The following is a 20,574-nucleotide window of genomic DNA, read 5'->3' on the forward strand; positions in this document are numbered from 1 at the left end:
AAGGTCACCAGACACCTGAAATGGCAAAACAAGACGTTTTTCCCCAATAATGACTTCTGTAAGCAGCTGAAAAATATTCTTCTGAAAGGCTGCAAGCAATTGGCTCTTGATGAGCTCAGGGACAAAAACACCTCAGTAATACTTCAAATAATCTCAGAACCTATCTCCCCACAAGCTTCTTTATTTCAGAAGACAACACTTCCTCCTCCAAAACACAGCCAAGAAATGACATTTCACCAGCACGTGCAAAGCAGTGCAATGAAACACCAGCATACCCAGAAACTTCTTCAAAATTCACATCAAGGCAAGCAGACCAATATCAAGGTATGAAAATGACGACAAAGGTCTAGCTGAGGAGACAGACAGCTTTCCTTCCTGCTGTCTGCTGTGCTGCTTCCCACAGTGTTTGATAGAGCTTTAAAAATACAGGGCAGCCTGCTGGAGCCATCCAAACTGCATCCAGCTGTGAACACACTCAGGCAAAGAAAATTCCCAGTTTCTCCCATGCTTCTTCTGCTGTAGGTAAGGCTGCTGCTCATCAGTTAAAGGGAGGAGACTCATCAAGTGATATAATATTGGCAGTTCAAGTGTACTCCCAAAGCTTTATCATACTTCTCACTGCTGTGAGGGACCCTTCGCCACACCACAGCAATAAATGTTTCCACACTTTGTGTGCAAGAAGAATCAATAAATCCTTAGTGCAGAGCTTTTAGGCTAATAAAGATATAGATGGAAGATGTTATCACTTGGAACTCTACAAAAACAAGGCAACCTTTCAACCTTCAATATCAGCCTGACTCTCTTGCTTCTTCTGGTCCTCTCACAGAAAAAAAAATCCCATTAGTTTCAAAGCAGCTGTCAACAGATAAGGTCACACGTTTTGACCCATATCACTTTCGACATTTAATATAATTCAATCTATTGTTGCAGCAAATAAGAAGCTAATAAAATACCTGTATTAGTATTTATTTTTAATAATTACGGATGTTCTGTACAGGTAGGAAAGCTTGGGTTCATGCCTGCAGGACACTAATAGGGTGTTGGTTTCTTTTTTTCCCCCCAAGCATCACATTCCTCAGTGCACTAGAAGAAAATAAGCCTGTATTAGGAATTATCACACTGACTCTCATTACGCCACTTCCTAAGCTTGTCCTTTGATTCATTGTAAAAATTAAATATATTTTCTCAGTGAGATCAGAGGTATTAGACTAGAGCTCATGGAAACACAGGTAGGAAAACACTAGTATTCTGCTTGCAAAATATTTCGCACACAGTAGGTTCAATCAGTGCTGCTGAACTGTCAGATAGAGGTGTGACAGGATTCTGCTGGATTCCCATTCCTTGGGGTTGTGGATGATGGAAACTGTGGGGTCCCCAGCTCTGATGCAGTCCAGAAGCAAGTCTCCCCCAGAGCTTCCTGCAGAGTGCTTGGCAAATTTGACATCTGTGTCAATTTTGCTGTAGTTATTAGAAGGGAAGCTGACAAGAATACCAATTTTGCCAAGCAGCTGCAGGATATTGCTGGCTTACAAGAAATGGGGAAAAAAATAAAAAATAAGAAAACGGGTTTTGGATTCAGCTGAAATCCAACTCAGTACCTCAGTAAAACATTTCCTGCAGACTGGATACCCTGCTTTTAATTTGTTCTTCAGACACTGAAGTCTCATTTACAAGAGCTGGCTGGTCAGGTTAAGCTTCCTGAGTGAAGGAAGTATATGTTTTTACTCTGGTTTTAATCGCAGCACTCTTTCCAAATTTTTTAGGTAAATGGGGACAATCTACATAATGACTCTTGCAATGAATGCCCAGAACAGACTATGCAGGCATATTCAAGCCAGCTTCAACCTAATTAGTCTAACTCTAGCAGTATGCAGCCCAGTCCCAGTTCATGGAGCTGGATAAACTATATAAATAAATAAACAGGGCATTTCTGCATCCCACGGTACATCCATTAACTGCTTTGGTTATGCTATGTAACCAATGAGCCCAGAATGCTGCAGCTACCTTCAAACTGGTTGTCACTAAGGCATTCACATATTCAATACTCCTTGTGAGCAATGCAAATTTCACAGAAATCCTTTACACTGCACTACAGTTATGACTGCTATAGAACATGAAAGACAAGCTCTTTGTTTTGCAGAAACACGTCATTTTCGTGACAATAGTTTTTTCAGCTGTCAAACCAAAAACACAATCACCAGTCAAGAGTAACACAGCCATCCATTCCAGCTCATTAGTCCTTGCCTGACAAATCAGGGAGCAGCTTAAACACCACACAGTACAGTGCACCCGTAGGTCTGAACCCTGCAAAATCTTACTCTGCATTTAACCTCACGCATGAATTTGCACTTAGCTAAAACAGACTTCTTGTTCCATTATGGGTCATTTGCAAGAGTACACGCTTAGGGATGTCAGAAAGTAGACTCCAACCCTGCCTGAAAGCTTCCACTGTGCAATAAACAGGTCAGAGAGCAACTGGGCTATAATTCAAGTATCTTCTGGCAACTGCTTTGTTCCTAACCCCAGTGAGAACGATAAAAAGTCAGAAGAAAATTCACACTTTCTCACAGACAATCCAGACATAAGATTTGCTGAAACACATGTACTAATTATTAGTCATCAAGGAAGCGCAAAGAAAAGAAGCTTTCTAAGTAAGCAAAGCAGAGCCTGAAACAAATCAGGTACAAATTTCTATGAATGTGCATGGATTCTTGGGATTCTTGCTCAGACAAATTTGCAATATAAAAAACCGTTTTCATAGTGTTCTATATAAATGTATACAGATACATGTATATACATAAAGTGTTAAACTTTATACTTAAAATACGTATAGACCTATATGTATACACATATTAAGAAGTGTTAAACCAGGAGTGTTAAATGCAAGAAGAGGTGTGGCAGGAAGAGAGATTTGTTTTTCTCAGAAAACAAGTGACACATTTTTCCAGCCCAATGGAAAAAATAATTTATGGTTACACAAATTACTCAAGAAAATGTCAACTCCTTTGCCGTCTCTTTTTCTGTTCCTCTCTTTGTACTTACAGAGTCTGATTGTGACTGTACACTCTACTTCGTTTGTCTTTTCATTCATACCATTTCCTTTATCCACAGCCTGCTAAATCAGTGTAACAAGATCCTTCCTGTTTAACTTTCTAGCTCTTACAGTAGAAGATGAAAACATAGCTCTGTTGAGCTGCTGCTTTAATTGTAGTATATGAAATGTGGTGTTTATTTTTTTTCCTTCTTTTAAGGTAACAAAGACCACTTAGAATCTGAGAAATCAATGCCAGCCAAGCTACAACCATAAGAAGTGTATAAATTGGGGCCACAGTAACAGCTTTTCACCTTGTTGACCAAACAGTCCAAGATTAACAAACCAGCCCGACAGCGACTATTACCTGCTGAAGTGTGCTTAAACTTTTCACTCTTCTTCTTCCTCCATTTCCATGGCTTAAATAGCCTTCCAAGGGTGGCAAATTTGCTTCTTCTTCTGATCGGAGGCGTGTGAGTCCCAGGTACTAGAGAATCTGAACGCATTGCAGCCAGTCTTTCCACTTCCTCCGCTGGATTTTCCGCAAGAAAAGGAGAAAGAAACAAAATAGAAAGTGAAATAGATATTTTAATAACTTATCAGAGAATCATACAGATGGTAATATTTTTTTCCATGGTTACAGAAACTACTAAAAAAGGGGGAAAAAAAAAATCATAGCCTTTATTATTTTAACTTGATTTTCTTTTCTTCCAATTGAACTCATGCTCTGTTGTAAATATCTGCATTAACAATAGGATTCAAGAGAAATTTACATGAACTAATATTGACAAAGGGCAAGGACTAAAACCCCTTGATACTACCACTGTGTTCACTGAAACTGTTCTGAAAGGGCCTACACTAGGGAATGCCTAGTGAAAGGGTGTTAAGAACGCAGAAGGTCCCTCTCAGTCCTATGTTTCTGCCAACCCAATCCCCTCCTTTTAAGTCTTTAAAACTAGAGACTTGGAGAACTTTACCACAGTCAGGGCTGAATTCCCTAAGTCTACAGACTTGCACTGAACTTCTGTTGTTAATAAAAGAAAAATCTGCAGTCATTACATTGTAATATATCAAGGAAGTCTCAGTACTTAAACAAACCAACAGAGAAATGTGAGGTATTTAAAATACCCTCTCTCACAGCAAGAGAAACCTAGTGGTTGTCACTTGGCACATTTGTATTGCATGACCACTCTCTCATGTTTGAAGGGAAAAGGTATGCTGACGTTCTTGAGAATTAACATCTCTGTAATTAGATGTGTAGAGAGAAGTAAGCCAGGACCACAAAGGAAAACATGAACGGCAGGCAGAAGCACTGTCTCCTTCTGAACTATTGCCACCAAGGCTGCAATGAGCTCTCCCAGCCCTAGGCTGAAGCATGCAGCCTCCACCCCTACAAAGTGTTACCTACCTGCACAATTCAGTCACCATGCAGGGGGTTTTTTTTTGTCATTATTAATTTTATTTCTTAAGGATATCATATACTCAATCATAAAAGATTGTATAAGAGAAGACCCAGGAAAATACAGACCTGTTAGTCTACCCTAGCTCTGGAAATGATATGGAGAAGATTACTCTAGCATATACTGAAAGGCATTTAAAGAACAAAGCCATCATCAGGCTTAGTCAGCAGTATCATTTGTCAAAGGAAAGTCAAATTTGATCTCCTTCTAGGATAAGGCCACCAACCTTCTAGATGAAAGGAAGGTGGTGGATGCAGTCTTACTAGATTTCAACAGGATTTAGAGCATTGGGCAATCATCAGTGTAATGAGATTCAACAAGGGTAAATACTGAGCCCTGCGCATGCGATGGAGCAGTGCCACACACAGGAATAGACTGGGAGATAAGTGGCTGGAGAGGGACACAGCAGAGAGGGACAAGGGGGTGCAAGTGACAGCAAGCTCAGTGTGAGCTTGGTAACCAACAGCAGACATGCAGGAGCAACATAGGCTGGTTCAGACTGAGAAACACTAGAAAACTTTTTTGTACTGTTGAGAATGATCAGACACTGGAACAAGTTTCCTAGAAAAGTGGTACATTCTCCATGCCTGCCAGTATTCAAGAGGCATTTGATAATGCCCTCAATAACGTGCTGTAACTTTTGTGAGCTCTGAAACGTTCAGGCAGTTGGACTAATTGATCTCTGATGGTCCCTTCCAGCTGAACTGTTCTGTCACTTCCCAGCCTTGTGTTGTAATGCAGCACTGCCAGGAAAACTGAAGTGAGTGGTTTGCAAAAGGGCAGTCTAGAGTAATAAAAGGCAGAACACAGATCTTCACTGCCACCATTCTGAAGTCTGCAGCCCAGTGTTTTCATTCCACTAGCAGTATTAAAGGATTAACCTCAGTCATGAGCACAGGCTCTGGAGCCTCAACAAGAACAGAGATCTGAAGGGATGAACACACCTACACCATGAAACAAACCAGAGATCTCAGCTGTCAAATTCTTGTGCATCTCAATGGAAAATTTTAAAAGGCTTTAAATGTGCCAGATTTAGGTTGGCTTTCATGGGAACCATGAGAGAGATGCCTTTAGCACAAAGGAAATCCCATTATCAGGCCTCTAAACTAAAATATTATTTGAGCTTTTCAGGGAAGTTGCTTATTTTGTTCTTGTTTATTTATTTATTTATCATCAGCAACACAGTTCTCTTCCTTGTAAAACATCACTGCCAGATAGAACCACCTACAAGTTTTTTGAGTGAAGACATTGGCCAAAAGGACAGAAAGCCAAGGGTGTTCACTGTAGCTGGTAAAAAAAACAACTATTCTTTGCAGCAATGGAGAGAAAGTGACATCTCTGAGAACTTTTTTCATTTCATTCTGATTCAGCTCTTCATATTGTGCCTCACTGCCTAGAGAAATTCCTGCTTATATGGAGAACACATTACAAGGTACTGTCCTACAGAGGGCTAGGACATGCTGCATCCAGGCTGCAAGTCACCTGGTTATGTTGAACACAGTGTGAAGGTTAAAAAAAAAGAAACTGGGTATTTCCTTATGCTTCCTGTTTTCACTGGGACGTGCAGAGCTTCAAAGACCTGCAAAGGGTATATGTACATCAACTTACTCTATATGCAGATCTAAAGAGAGCACTTTCCCCATCTCCTCTATTTTTAAAGACACCTCTAGTTATAAAGAGCACAAGACCAGGCTGTGATCCACCACTGGGATTTTTTAGATATGCTGCTAGAAGCAGTGGGCTGATACTGTCTTTGCTGTCCTGCTTGAGGTACAAGGGGTGTAGAAGCAACCCACTGAACAAACCAGGAGTGACACACTATTGCTGCTGAATTAGGGTTTCTGCTACATAAATTCACAGTTGAAGTCCTGCTGCTTGCCCTCTTTCCCATGCCCCTCACCAAGACAACATTTCTGCTACCAAAGTAACCCTACAATTACTAAACCTCAGAGATGCACAGTTCTTTGAGAGTTGGTCCTAGTTACTACTGCCAAGGCCATTTCCAAGTGAAATGACATCCCTTAAAAGTCTTCTTATTTCATATAGATTCATCCTCTGTGTTACACACCAGCTGTGCTCTCACTGCCCGCAGGAAGTCTCTCCTGCTGAGAGTAAACTAGCATGGATTCACCACTGGGTAACACATATACTGGAGTCAAAAGGAATTTACCCATAAGGGTGGGTTCATTAAAAGCTAAACAGTGTCAAAACCAGTTCCATGTTTTGACTGCTGTTCCCAGAATTTCAGCATTTTGTCCTATGTGGATCTGTTCCAGGAACCCTTTTTTCTCCCCATGAAAAATACTCTCAAGAGCAATGCTAATTCAAAGCATAATAATCACTGGCTAGGAATGAAGCACATTAGCATAAAGCCATGACAGTTTTAATACAGCAAGAATAAAACCAGACCACGATGTGGGAAGTAAAAGCCAGATTTGAGCGCTCATTTTCTGCTGCCTCTTTCCTTTGAGTTGGCCAGGTGGCCATCTTTCCTTTGAGTTGGCTGCCTTTTTGACTTCTAATGACTACTGACTATCTGTAGGCTGTGACACCCACTGGTGACAGCAGGCTCTGTGGGCTGGTTTCACACCCTTGCTGTTCCCAAAAAGAAAAAAAGTGGTACTTGCACAAATGTAAACCATTCCAGGCCTAAACATTTTTTGCCTTCAGAAAGAAGAGCAGTCCCATCTTGATCAGATTGCTGACCTAGGAAAGAGAACTGGTACATCTACTGGTGTCACACTGGAGTCACGCTGCTGAGCTCTTGTCTTTAGCCTGGTACCACAAATGTGATTACAGGTTACTTTTGATGCTGATTCTCTGTGCTTTTGGGAACTTGTTCTGATTTATCGCAGGACCTGAGAGATCTTGCAGAAAAACAGAAGGATACTGTTAATACAGGTACCTGCACTCATGGAAAGAGGGTGATGCTCTCCTCTCTCACTTCCTTCTATTCCAGCTGTCATCCCAGAATAGCAATGGGGAAACTAAATAAGAGATTGGGTTTGTTTTTTCTTTGCTTGTGAAACAGTTCTTACGATTGTACTGTAAAGTTCAAGAACATCACCTATTTTCTTGGTTTGAGCAGTGTAGGAGGCAGATCTAGGTCCTCTCAGAGAAAACACATTGTACTCAGTTTTGTCAGAGAACAACATTCTGTTATTCCAATGTCTGTCTGGGAATCACAGCCTCTATTAATGCTGCCAATATATAACATGGTCCAGGTTCCGTTTAAGGAAAGCCACTGTTTTCCCATTCAGGTACACAGCAATATCCGAAGCCCACCTGTCCTATCCGTGATAGGATATTTCCTTTCTTGCTCATAATCAGACCCTTTTCTCATTGACCATTTCTGATCATCACTGCTCATACTCAGGTATACTGTTACCTTAACAGGCAGTTCACAAAGTTGGATTTTAAGCCTTCCTAGGAAACATTAATACATAAATTGTGCTTTCTGTAATATTGCTACAATCTCTACCAACAGGCTAGAAATGATCTTGGCCCTACATATATGCAACTGGGTAAAAATGCCATTTACTTAAGGATAATACTCGTATATATATTAAAAAACAAACAAACACCCTAAAATAACAACAACCCCAAACCATAATACTTATTCTCAGTCCACACCCAATCAGCCCTTATTCTACAGATTAATTTCCAAGCATTTCCTGTTAAGAGGTTTCTTTTATACTCAGCATACTGAGTATTCCCCCACTTTAGACCTTTCTCTAAAGCCTCTGTTCCATCCAAAATGTGGAAGGACAATGTGTCTTTTTGAAATAACAGGAACCTTGAACAACTACTCTAATTGCTGAGCACTGATGTCTTTTTACCGGAACAGGAACACTTTCAATTAAAAAACCAAAACAAAATAATGCCTTGTTTTTCTTTCAGTAAAATGGTTCATTTTCTGCTCTTCTATTATCATCTGTACTGTTATTTCTCTTTAATTTCCCTCCGCACCTGGAATTAATTTTCAGCAACCCTCCTGTTACTATTTGAATTACCCATTTAAACTTTCCCTAACTTCTCAAAGGTCTGTTTTCCAACGAAAGACAAGGCATGGCATACAGCAGACTGAAGGCAGTCTTGCCAGATGGGGATGATTAGCTCTTTGGTTGACAACAGCTCCCATTGGAAGTCTGCATTTGTAATGCCACTAGCTGGGCTGGCACAGTGGGTTTATGAGCCATGAAGAGACTGTCAGTAGCGTTTCTTTGCATGCTAAGCAGCATTCCCCCTTTCTAAAGCACAGCCAATTATTACCACTCCCCAGGTGTGCATCACTCTACATTACATGCGTAAACTGAATCTCTTACCATTTACGTTTGCCCATTTCAGACCACGGTAAAGCTCTGCTCTCTGCTGTGATCTCTCTACCTCAGTGTTTATATTTCTCTTGGTGGAACAGAAGCGCAATGAATAGCTTCAGAAGTCCAGTCCCATTAGGACCCTGCTTCCAACTTCCACGCACTTTGACGTAAACCATTAATTATTCATGCCAATTGCAATCTGAAAGCCATTTTTTAGCCTTTGCAAACTATACTGTATTGTAGATTACACTATAAATAGGTCTTTATGGATAAGAAATCTCTCAAAACACCAAGTATTTTTCTTATTTTAAGATAGTGCACAGGATTTTGGCTTACAACAAAAGCGTTTTATCAGTTTATGTCATTAATAGCTACATAATTGCGGTAATTATAAAAATTAAGGATCATTGTGTTTCACTGACCTCAGCTGTTTTGTCTTTGCCTTATTGCTCTCATTACTCACTGCATTTCCCACCTTCTAAGTGTTTATTACATATAGATTTAGAGCTATGTTCAACAAAAAGCCTTGCTTTTCAGAGTCTGGATGCAGGAACAGAACCCACAGACCTGTTTTGGACACCCCACACAATATGTAGAGACTCAGCTGCTCCGAAAGGGAAAGTTCTTAGGCCTACATGGAAGCAATTCCACACATCCCAGGAATTCGTGCTTTGTTAAGAAGATTCAGCTTGAAAGGAAGGGGAATTTTGCCCATCCTAAATGGAAACGAGAGGAGACTGATAGTTTGTTCTTTTAGGAGAGCAGAGGAAGAATGATGAGATAGCAAGGACTTAATGCTGTAGCACAGAACACTTATTTGGGAGATGAGAATCACAGGGTCACTTCTTTCATCCTCCTGTGAAAGTACAAGCCCATGTCCCCAAAATTTCCTTGGGGACACCACTGGACTGATGGATGATGGAGACATCCATGGAGACATGATGGATGGGAGGGTACTTCCCATCTCTCCTACTGAATTATTGTGAAGATGAACTCAAGACCTACTGGGTCTGAAAGAAAGAATGACACTGAAAAACAACTGTTTAGAAGACAGAATTGAATTGCCTACTAAACCACGCACATGATATTAAAAATGCTACTTTCTAAACCTTCTTAAAAAGTACTTTGCAAAGTTTACAAGCACAATAAATCTCTCAACACCAAAAAATTCAAAGGAGAATGCTAGCATTATTCACACAGGACTATCTGTAATTCAAGGCTCTACCACTGCACAAGTTAAGAAATGTTACAAGGCAACGCCGCTGTAGTGGTGTTGGTGACCCTCATCTTACATTTTGTCAATAGCAGTAGCTGATCTGACACTTGGCAATAGGACTGTAAACAAAAGTGCAGGGCTGCATCTGAACAGATACTTGTGCTGTTAAACCCAAGAGGCAATTCTGAGTCATCCTCTAGCTCATCAAACGTAGAGTTAAGTCTTATTAACTGTAGCTCAAATTCTTCTCCAAACTCAATGCTATGGAAGCAGAGAAGCTGCCTTCCTCCAGGCCAGTCTTCAGTCTACTCAACAAGAATAAACAGCACCGAAATCCATGTACCTTCAACTCTGAAATATATTCCAGTGAAGAACTAGTTCATGTTTTTACACATTTTGATTCAGTGAAGGCCATGCAACTGATTAAAGTGTCTTCTTGGAGGAGCTGGTAATGATAACATTTTCATGGTTGTATTTTTCTCTCTACCAGCCTGAATTGCAAATTCCGTAGAGCTGCAAAATATAAAAGTAATCCAACAAAAGAATGTGTTCCATGGAAGCCTGAAAGCTTGTTGCTACATTTTGCTAGTTGCCATTTGGACAGAGGCAGATGCAGCACAGCATCTTGCACTGCTCCCTCTATGATGGGAATCAGTGGGAAGTTCTCCCTAAGCAAAGTGCTCAGCCTTTCCACAAAGCGACTGCTAGTGCTAAAGGCTGCCTATTTATTTTGAGAAAACATAGAAAAAATATTTTAAGTGCTTCTAATTTTGTAATAGACATTCTGATCAATTGAACGATTTCTGATCTTTATCTTCTGAAGTTCATGTAAGAAGGACTATCCAATAATTTAATTTATCTTACTAAAGATGTGCACTTTAGAAGGCCTTCTAAATTTGTTACTGATTTTTATGTTTCCCTAATAGTCATATTTATGCTCATTATAAGTGTGCATTTGGTATAATTACTCTTTTCCTCTTGGCCAACTTCCTATCAACTTCTTTAAAGAACAAAAATAGATGTTGCTTTTTCCCCAAGAGATGCAGTACAGAGTTTACAAGGAAATGGTTTGAACTTTCTAGATCTTAAAGGTAGGCAACATATTCCTTTTCTTCTGGCCATTAAAGTAATAAAAAGCTTCATTTTTTACTTTTATGATGATACTAGTAAGACGGCACCAATGAGCTTAGAAGATTTAACATTTTTAAGGCTGTTTCCCCAAGTGGAATTACTTCCAATAAGGTGATATGAGCATAAGTATTAAAGAAATAAAAACCAGTAACAGCCTAGCAAAAAGTAAATAAATTAATCAAAAAGTGTTTCACTGAAGTAAGTAGAGACAGTTCATATCCATATACACATATTCACGAATTAAAAGGACTAAATATTTCTGCTTTCAGTACCTGAAAATAGCTATACATGGTTTTCTCCGATTGTCATTAAAATAGAAACTCCTTTATTGATTCAAACAATGGGTAGTTTAGACTTGTGGCTGAGGTGAAACTTCTGTTTAGGCCCTCATGGTAGACTTGAGTTTCAGAGCTGAATACTCAGAAGGGAAAAAACGCCGACAGCTCCTTTAAAATCATGAATAAAGCATGCTGGTTTGCTGGCTAAAATATACAGCATATTTCTGTGAGGATTTCATATCTGTGATTTCACTTTGTTCACCTTTTTCTTAGCACTTAGGATGTCTTATGATTGCTGAGATCTGTGGGGTGTTTCTCTTGCCCCACAGATTCAGAGGTAAGGCTCTGAGTTCTGTTTATTCTGGCTACAGTGAACCATAGAAGGCTATACTTACCCTGCCTTCAAAAAGATGGAGCTGATCAAGTTATCAACTTGCTTATCCCTGCCTAGGAAACATTACAGTCAAGGAAAGGGTCTATGCACATAGCTTCAAGTTCATGAATAATTCCAGGTCCAGAAACCAGAAATAGCTCAGAAAATGAGAAAGAGTTTAAATCAGAGCTAAGGGGAAAAAAATACCTCAAGGAGTAGGAAAACATTAACACTGAAAAACCTACTGAAATAGTCCCATCAATTTTATGCATGGCAATAGCAGTGGAAGAGAGAAACACATGAAACACTGGCCATACCAAACTAAAAGGCAAAGATCACAAGTAGCGAGTTACCTTACCAAGCTATCTAGTGACTGGATGATCATATTGGGGACTGCTATCATATTTTGTCCTCAGATCTGTCAAAATTTAGTAAATGAAGGAAAAATAGGGCCCTCTGCTCTTCCCTTGTTATGAGCACATCAATCAAATGAGCAGGGGAATGAGGAAGGAAGATGCACCGCGTTGTGTGTGATCCTTCTCATATGGCGCTTGGACATGTTGATTGCATGCTAAAACCTGCCTCTTCATTGAGGTCAGAGGATTTCACTGGCCAAAGTAGTAAAAGGGACATTTTCAACAGGCTAAAATTCACATACAGAAAAACAAACTGGCAGAAAAGATTTTACAGTTTGGTCTTAATGGGTGCTTTCATTTGTAGTGATGGGAAAGGCCCCTTTCTGTGGTGGTTGAGAGAAACCAGAGGCATCTTGTGTTCTGTGAATTGAGGGGAACATCTCAGAAGCACACTGGAGTGTGGCTGTGAAGAGCCATTTGACCACAAAATTGGCAGCAAAATTCCTCTTTCTATACGACTAAGGAAACCATAGCAGGCATCTGCACGAGATTTCATTTCAATACAGAAATGGGATAAAAGCCAACCAGAGCCTGACATTCATCACAGTAAAACACTTTTCTTTTTTTCACCCTTTCACTGCTAGCATTGGACAAAAAACAAACTGATGAAATCTGTCTTCCCTAAATGCTGAATGTTTCCTCTTAAATTTTATCAAGATTCTGCTACAAAGCAGATATTTAACAAAAAGAAAAAAACTTTTGGCAATTTCAATTGCCTCTGTTCATATAACCCAATGGGGTACAATGCTCTCAACTTTAGATACCAGTCTCTTTTAGAGGAAGTGTTTGTACAACCAAGTATCAGAGACTCCTTTCTATCAAACGTCAGATTGTGGAGAGTATAATTGGAATAATACAAGTATAGTCGTGTTTACAGAGTAAATGGATAGCCAGGGGGGAATCTAAGAAAAGACTCACTAATGCTGAGGCCTTTGGCTGAGATGGATGCTTGCCAATGTTGAGGCTCACAACAAAAACTCCTCAAAGGATCAATCTCCAGAAAGAGAAGCTATCTTAGTGGTGGTCAGCCCTTAAATGGGATCTACGAGAGGTGGAGTCAAGCTCCACCCCTTCTGGGTGCGCAGCTGAATTACCCTCACCTGTTCTCCCACAGCTGACTCGTCGTTTGCCTCAGATGGTTAATCAGAGGTTCAGGCTGTGATCAACAGTTTCCCTTACATGGAGAAAGCTCAGCAAACTTGCACATACACTATCTCAACTAAGCTGGAGTCTTTGCCACACACACTTGATTTTCAAAAACCTCTTTACTTAAACAGCATTTGTTTTAGATTCACGAGTGAGAGACTGGCCACAGCCATGACATCTAGCCAAGGATCTCAAGCTTTACAAGGTTTGTGGTGATGCTCAGGGGGAAACAAACTAAGAAAGGACAAAACAGATATGCTTAAAGGTACCTATGGACAAACAAATGCAAACAGAAAGTGGTAAACAAAAAATGCAATAACGCAAAAAACTTATGTAAATTAACTGTCATAGCAGGTGAAAAACAATATCATCTTTGTCTACAAAACACAGGCAATAGCCGTATTAGCTCAAAGCAGCTCATTTCTAAAATTACCACCCATCTTCATACAGAATTTATTTTACCCGCAATTTTATTTTTTATTTTTTGTACTTATCACAGAGTTCGCTACATAAAGGAGGTTGAGGGTGAAAAACTGACAAAAGAAAACGAACTCAGATAAAAACATTTCTGAAATGTCTTCCACAAAACCCTTGTTTAACGCTAGAAAAAATATTATTATTGAACTGACAATCACCTTGCAGCTTACTGAACTGGCTGCTCTGCCAACTTGATATGATTAGAGAGCGATCGATCAGTCCATTGTAACTGCAGGATCCCTGCATCTTCTATTAGGCTGATGGGTTATCATGCACAGCCCAAGGAGAATGGAGTTTGCGTGATGATAGAAATGTGTAGAAATTCAATTCTATGTTCGTAACTCGAGCACTTTCTTGCAGTTGGACAATGCAGACAAAATGCAGTCTGTACTTTACTGAGGCACACAAGAAAGAGAAGAGAAAAACCTCCTGAATCTCAGCTTGTCTACACTGTCTGCTTAGGGAGAGTTGTTGAGGGAAGGAAAGCTACATAACTGAACCTCATGAGTCCTTCCCTGATTTCACATTTAGGTATAGCACCTAATTACCTCCAACCTCCGCTGGAGGACTCAAAGACTGGCAGACAGAGAATAGACAGACAGAAATTGCTCTTCTTAATTCAGATGCTGGAACAGGCAACAAATCCCATCTTCAGCAACACACAAGACAGCTGGAAGTCAGCTTCCAACTCTTAAGACTATAAACCAGCAAACAATTACCTTGGGGCTGTAAATATTGATGAAAACTTTAGTCATCTCACTCTTCTATTTCTCAGTTGGGTATACTTCAGACTCAAACAGCCTAAGTTCCACACAAGTCTCTGCACCTGGCTTTCACTTCTGCCTGAACCCAGATTTCAAAGCTATTTAATGAATAAAGCTGGTGTGCTAATATAAGGAGAGTATCCTGCTTTGCCGGTGCATGGGAGGAAGTGTTTAAGTTTTCAGCATTAAAAAACAAAACAAAGCAACAAAATCCATGACACTGGCACTACAATAGCATCTGAATATCGGAAGTGTTTAAGTGGCTGCACCCAATGGATGTGTAAAGAGACAAAGCTATTGCCACAGTCCTTATGACATGGACTACTGACATTGGGAATCATGGATATGGTCCATGTGGACGGGAATATATAGGTCACAGATACTTCAGAGATGCTTTCTAATACATGGTCTGTGAATGCAGTAGACCACAGTGGCATTCTGGTTCATTTGCTGTGATGTGGCTAATTACTAGTTTACTTATTCAACATCTTTGTTACATTCAAGACTGGTAACCAACACTTCCATCTGTTGATTCTTGAATCTGTGTTAAAATAGCTAAAAACTGGGACAGTGGCATTCTTGTTGTAGCTGTACATCCCTGAGCCCACTGCTGAAAGTTATCAACTATTTCTAACAAAACTTGGGCATGCATTTCTTGAAATGACCTGATTTTCTCAGTGTTACCATCACTACTCTTCCAATGCTTCCGGACCTTTGAAAGCAAAGGATTTAAAATACCATTACTTTCCAGTTTTTCAGATAATGAACTTCTCTTAGGAGGTAAGGTGAAATAAAAAACATTCTCTGCCACCAAAATCTCAAAATAAATTAAATAACCAGATCCATTTATCCATTTTCATTTTATTCCTTATACTCACACTGTGCAAACCTATTAGGTTAATGGCCTGAAAAATGTCATGCAAAAGATGACTGAGGGCAAGATCCTTTACTTAAACAGTGATAGGGAAGGGTGTCAGCTGAACTGCAGGACTAAGCCTATTCAGCTGGGAGCAAGGGGAGAAGATATGATGTACACATTACACCCCCTCTGAAATATACCAAACTACAGATACCTTAGGCTTACCCCCCACAAAATGTTGCTGTGCAGCAGTGCCTCCCATTTAATTCCATGGAAATAACAGCAGATAAAAAGAGCACACTAACACAGTTTGATAAAGCAAATTCTCAGCTGTAAACTACAATCACAACAACATAGTCACCACCGTCAGCCAATTCATGCAGAAGAGGTGATTGAGACACTCCTCATTTTGTGCTGTGACAGCTGTGCATGGACACTCAGAATGTGGCTTGTATTTCATGTCACTGTCACCACCACTGAAATGCGCCACCCACTGCCTCGCTGTGCTCACATCCACTGTTAGGTCTCCAGAAACACTTAGCAAGTGTTGATGACTGGCACTAGGTGCCATTTATTTATTTATTTATTTTCCACACTGAGGAATTCAGTGACACACCTTTGCTTCATACTCACTTTCATGTCAGATGCCATTCTATCAGGCTGCCCCTTTGCTGTCACACAGCAACAAAATGTAATGGGACATTGACAGGAAGGTTCAACCTCTACTGAAATACCGCCAGCATTCACCCTGATGTTGTGGGCCAACATAATAAAAAAGGAGATAGTACTTTTGGAGCAGCCTTGGTACATCTTAAATAGCAAACCTCAGGCTACAGAGAGCCTGAGTTGTCTCTCAACAGCACATCTTCATGGTGGCAGTTGGGTGCTATGACTATAGAGGTATCTTTTAGAAAGAGTGGCCTGTGCAAATATAAGCCAGAATGGTACAACTAGTCATTCCAAAGAAGCTACAGGAGATGATTTTAAAATTACTGATTTTACCTTTGATTTAAACTGTACTGTGTAGTTTTTCAGAGCAACCAAAAATACACCTGTTAAATCCAAGAGTCTCAGCCAAAGGTAGAGGCTCTACTAGATCTACCTCATCTTGATTAAATTGGACCAAAAGCCAGGGAAGTCATGGAGAGATGATAATGATGAAATCGGACATTACCTTGTTCCTCTACCCAATCCTTCCTGAGACTATATGACAAGAAGCAACAGACAGGCGGCGATTCATGTCATGTTACAGGTGCCAATAAAAAAAAGCAAGGGGACAGTTTTTCAGCTCATAGGGATGTCAAGAACATCATTACTTTTCCTTAAGTGTACAAATTAATTTCACAAAGGAAAATGTGAGGCCTCCAAATACATCCCAGCCTTCATCTCCTAGAAGTTTTTCTGCATCCACCTTGATAATGCAAAATATCACAGCACCTTCCCTGTTCTAAGAAAGTGATTGCAAATTCCAGCTGGGACTGCACATTTGTCCACCATATAGTTTGGTGTTCCTTTTCAGATGTTCCTGTGCCCTGATGCTGGATGATCTGTTCAGGATGACGTATGAGACCTGGCACCATCAGCATACTACATGCAGTTACTCTCAGACATCCCAGCAGAGCATTAGCAAAGTGCTATCATACACACTTGTTTTGGCAAGCTAGTGGTTGAATAAGACGACACTAAAAGGAAGCTAAATGTTGTCTGATTACAAGCAAGACAATCCTAAGAGATGCAAAGGAACAGCTATGCATTTACTACAAGCCACTGAAATGGATCAAGAAATATATTCATGCACTACAACAATATCTCTAATGCTGAGGTAATATCAGTGAGTGATAACGTAATTTGTGCATCAGTATTCTCAAAAGAACAGGTTTTGTTCATTAGTCAAGGAATCCATAAGTGAACCCTGTCATAATGTGGCATTAGCTATTTCTAAACAGAGGCAGAAGCTATTATAGTAGCATGAACTGATACAGAATAGCACCATTTGCAAACTGAAAATATGGAAAAAAAAGAGAAGGAAGGAAGAGCTGTCCTGTGACAGAATACTGATTTGGGTTATCCTTCCACACATAACAAATATTTTCCGGCTGCATGGCTGTGACAGGCAGTGATGTTATTAATGATCAAAATTCCAGAAATTGATTTTAATTGATTTTAATTTAAAAAAAAAAATTATTTCTATAAACCTCACTTACTTCTGAAGAATCCCAAGCCTTAACAAGAGAAACAAGCCACCTATACAAACCATCAAAAAACATTTCTAAGTGAGTAAGTGACGCATTCAGAAAAGAAAAACCACAGAAGAGGAAATTAACTGCACACATGGGCAGGGATCAGAGCGTAAAATAGGACAGAGGGATGACGCAAGAAGATTCAGAACGCCAAGTTTGTTTGGGCAGGTTGATATCAGATGGTCTCAAATGCTCTGATAACAGCAGAGCAAGCAGAGAATCTGCCCTTCCATTACATGTGTCACCCCCTGCACTTCACCCCCTTTTTACACACTGCCTTCTCTTTAAGAGTGAAGAGCTTGTGGCCCTTTGCGGTTCATCAAATAGCTCTGTATTGTATTGCTGACATATTTAACTTGATACAGAATATATCAAACTAGGCATATTATTCAGAAATACAATAAATACCTAGAAAAGATCATTATTGTTAAGTATAGGAAATGCTGAACTGCTTTTATCACTCTCACTGGCGCTTTGTTTCCTTTTTCGGACTGCCCATACGGAACCAATTTTTTTGTTGTGTATTCGGTGTTAACCTGATGTTTATATTTAAGTGGCTTACATATCCCAATACTTTCAACTAGGTTCTCTGAATAGAGGACAGGGAGGTAAGATGCTAGCAAATGATGGCAACAAAGCTATGGCTTAAAGAAGGAGAGAAATCAATTAGAAGAGATGGGGCTGAAACATGCCAGCTGCCTGCACTTTAAGGACAGCAGCAATTGCTGTGGCCTCTTAGCAGTGTTTATATGTCAAGACAGTGTAATAAAAACAAAAGGAGTTTGATCCATTGTGAGCAATTCCATCTTTTTGTTGTAGTTATTCTTAAAATTTCTCATATCAATGATACAGCCCATAAGAGGTTGCTTAAATTTCTCCCATAGGAACATGAGCATTTTCACCCTAAAACACAGGGCTTAGTCATGGGTTTATGTAAGGTTGATGCAATCACAGAATCAGAACATCCCAGGTTGGAAGGAATCCATAAAGATCACTGAGTTCAGCTACTGGATCCACACAGGACCACCAAAATTCAGACCATATGACTGAGAGAGTAGTTTCAGATGACAAACTTGGTGCTATGACCAGTGCCCTGGGGAGGCTGTTTCAGAGCCCGATCACTCTCTGGTGAATAACCTTTTCCAGATATCCATTCTGAGCCTTCCCTGATGCAGCTTCATGCTGTTTTCTTGTATTCTATTGCCGGGAATCAGAAAAAGGAGATCAGCACTGCCCCTCTACTTCCCTTGTGAGGAAGCCATAGGCTGCAATGAGGTCTCCTCTAAGCTGAACAAACCAAGGGACCTCAGTCTTTCCTTAAACATCTTCCGCTCTAGGCCTTTCACCATCTTTGTAGCTCTCCTTTGGATACTCTCCAATAGTTTTATGTACTTTCTGTACTGTGGTGCCCAAAACTGCACGTTACTGAAAGTGAGGCTGCACAGCACAGCATAGAGTGGGACAATCACTCCCCTTGACCAGCTAAGAATGCCACGCTTAATGCAATCCACGATACAGTTGGCCATCCTGGCTATCTGGGCACACTGTTGACTCATGTTCAACTTGCTGTTGACCAAGACCCCCAAATCTCATTTAGCAGGGCTTCTCTCTGGCATCTTATTCCTTCTATAGCCAAGGCTGCCCCCTTCCAGATGGAAAATATGGCCTTTGTTCTTGTAAAACTTCAACCAGCTGGGGACTGTCCAGCTCTCTAATTTGTCTAGATCTCTCTGTAAGACCTCTCCACTCTCAATGGAGTCAGCAGCTCCTCCTAGGTTAATACCGTCAGCCAACTTACCCAAACTATCTTTTACTCCTACACCCAAGCCATTTATGAAGACATTAAAGAGAAATGGCCCTAAAATGGAGCACTGGGGAATCCTGCTATTGACTGACTGCTAGCCTGATGTAACTTCATTACTATTATAACTCTTTGGGCCTGACCCATCAGCCAATTGCTCACCCACTGTATTGTGTTTTTGCCAAGCTGTGTGCTGGACTTTTAGTCCAGAAGGATAACTGTGAAGAACAGTACCAAAAAACTTCACTGAAATCCAAAAAGACAACATCAACCTTGGTCAAATAGATGAGTGATATTTTCATAAAAGAAATTAAGTTAGTTAAATAGGACCTTTCTCTCATGAACTCATGTTGTCTGTGACCAGTAACCACACTGTCCTTCACATGTTTTTCAATAACTCCCAGCATGATTTTCTCCATGATTTTACTAAGCACTGAAGTAAGAATGACAGGCCTGTAATTACCAGGGTCTTCCTTTTTGCTCTTCTCATAAATTGAAACAATGTTAGCCAGCTTCCAGTCAAATGGTACTTCTCCAGACTCCCAAGACCAATGAAAAATAACCGAGAGAGGTCTTGCAATGAATTTGGCCAGCTCTCTGGGTACCTTGTGATGAATTCCATCAGGTCCCTTCAACTTACATACTTCCAGGCAGAACCGAAAATCCTAATAGTGTAATATTCAATAGTCAATACTGTAAACTGTATTTGGGCCAAGGCATCTTCAGAGGCTCTTTCAGACAATCCCAGAGCTCTGCTGGCTGACTACTGGTGCAGCCTTCTTGTCAAAATGCCCCTCACCATTCACAGCATGGACATGCACAGAGTACACAACTGCTTTACTCTGGGGACAGACGTCGTTGCCACAGCCACATGAGCAGCTCATGGACTTGTCCTCAGCTGTGGTGGGGTTCCTGGAGGGATGGCCATATGAATGCAACAAAGCTTGTGCCCAATGCAAGCTTCCTGAGGTGAAGGACTGATCCCAATGAGTCTGAATATGGTAAACTGAGTAAAGATCACACCTTTCTGTGAAAGAAACATTTATCTCATCCTACAAAATGC

General features: G+C 40.3%; 1 protein-coding gene across 19 annotated transcripts in view; it reads right to left on the reverse strand.

Moving 5' to 3' along the window:
* The window catches only part of PHACTR1 (phosphatase and actin regulator 1), a 259,502-nt gene that overhangs the window by 106,101 nt on the left and 132,827 nt on the right, over nucleotides 1–20,574 (reverse strand). For all 19 annotated transcript variants that reach the window (XM_085540213.1, XM_085540209.1, XM_085540207.1 and 16 more), the window contains one exon: nucleotides 3,399–3,563. In XM_085540213.1, the coding sequence (XP_085396339.1) occupies nucleotides 3,399–3,563 (165 nt within the window). The remainder of the gene's footprint in view (nucleotides 1–3,398; nucleotides 3,564–20,574) is intronic.

The sequence above is a fragment of the Coturnix japonica genome, chromosome 2 (genome assembly GCF_054131305.1).
Source record: "Coturnix japonica strain WE chromosome 2, WE-NBRP24, whole genome shotgun sequence".
NCBI lineage: Eukaryota > Metazoa > Chordata > Aves > Galliformes > Phasianidae > Coturnix > Coturnix japonica.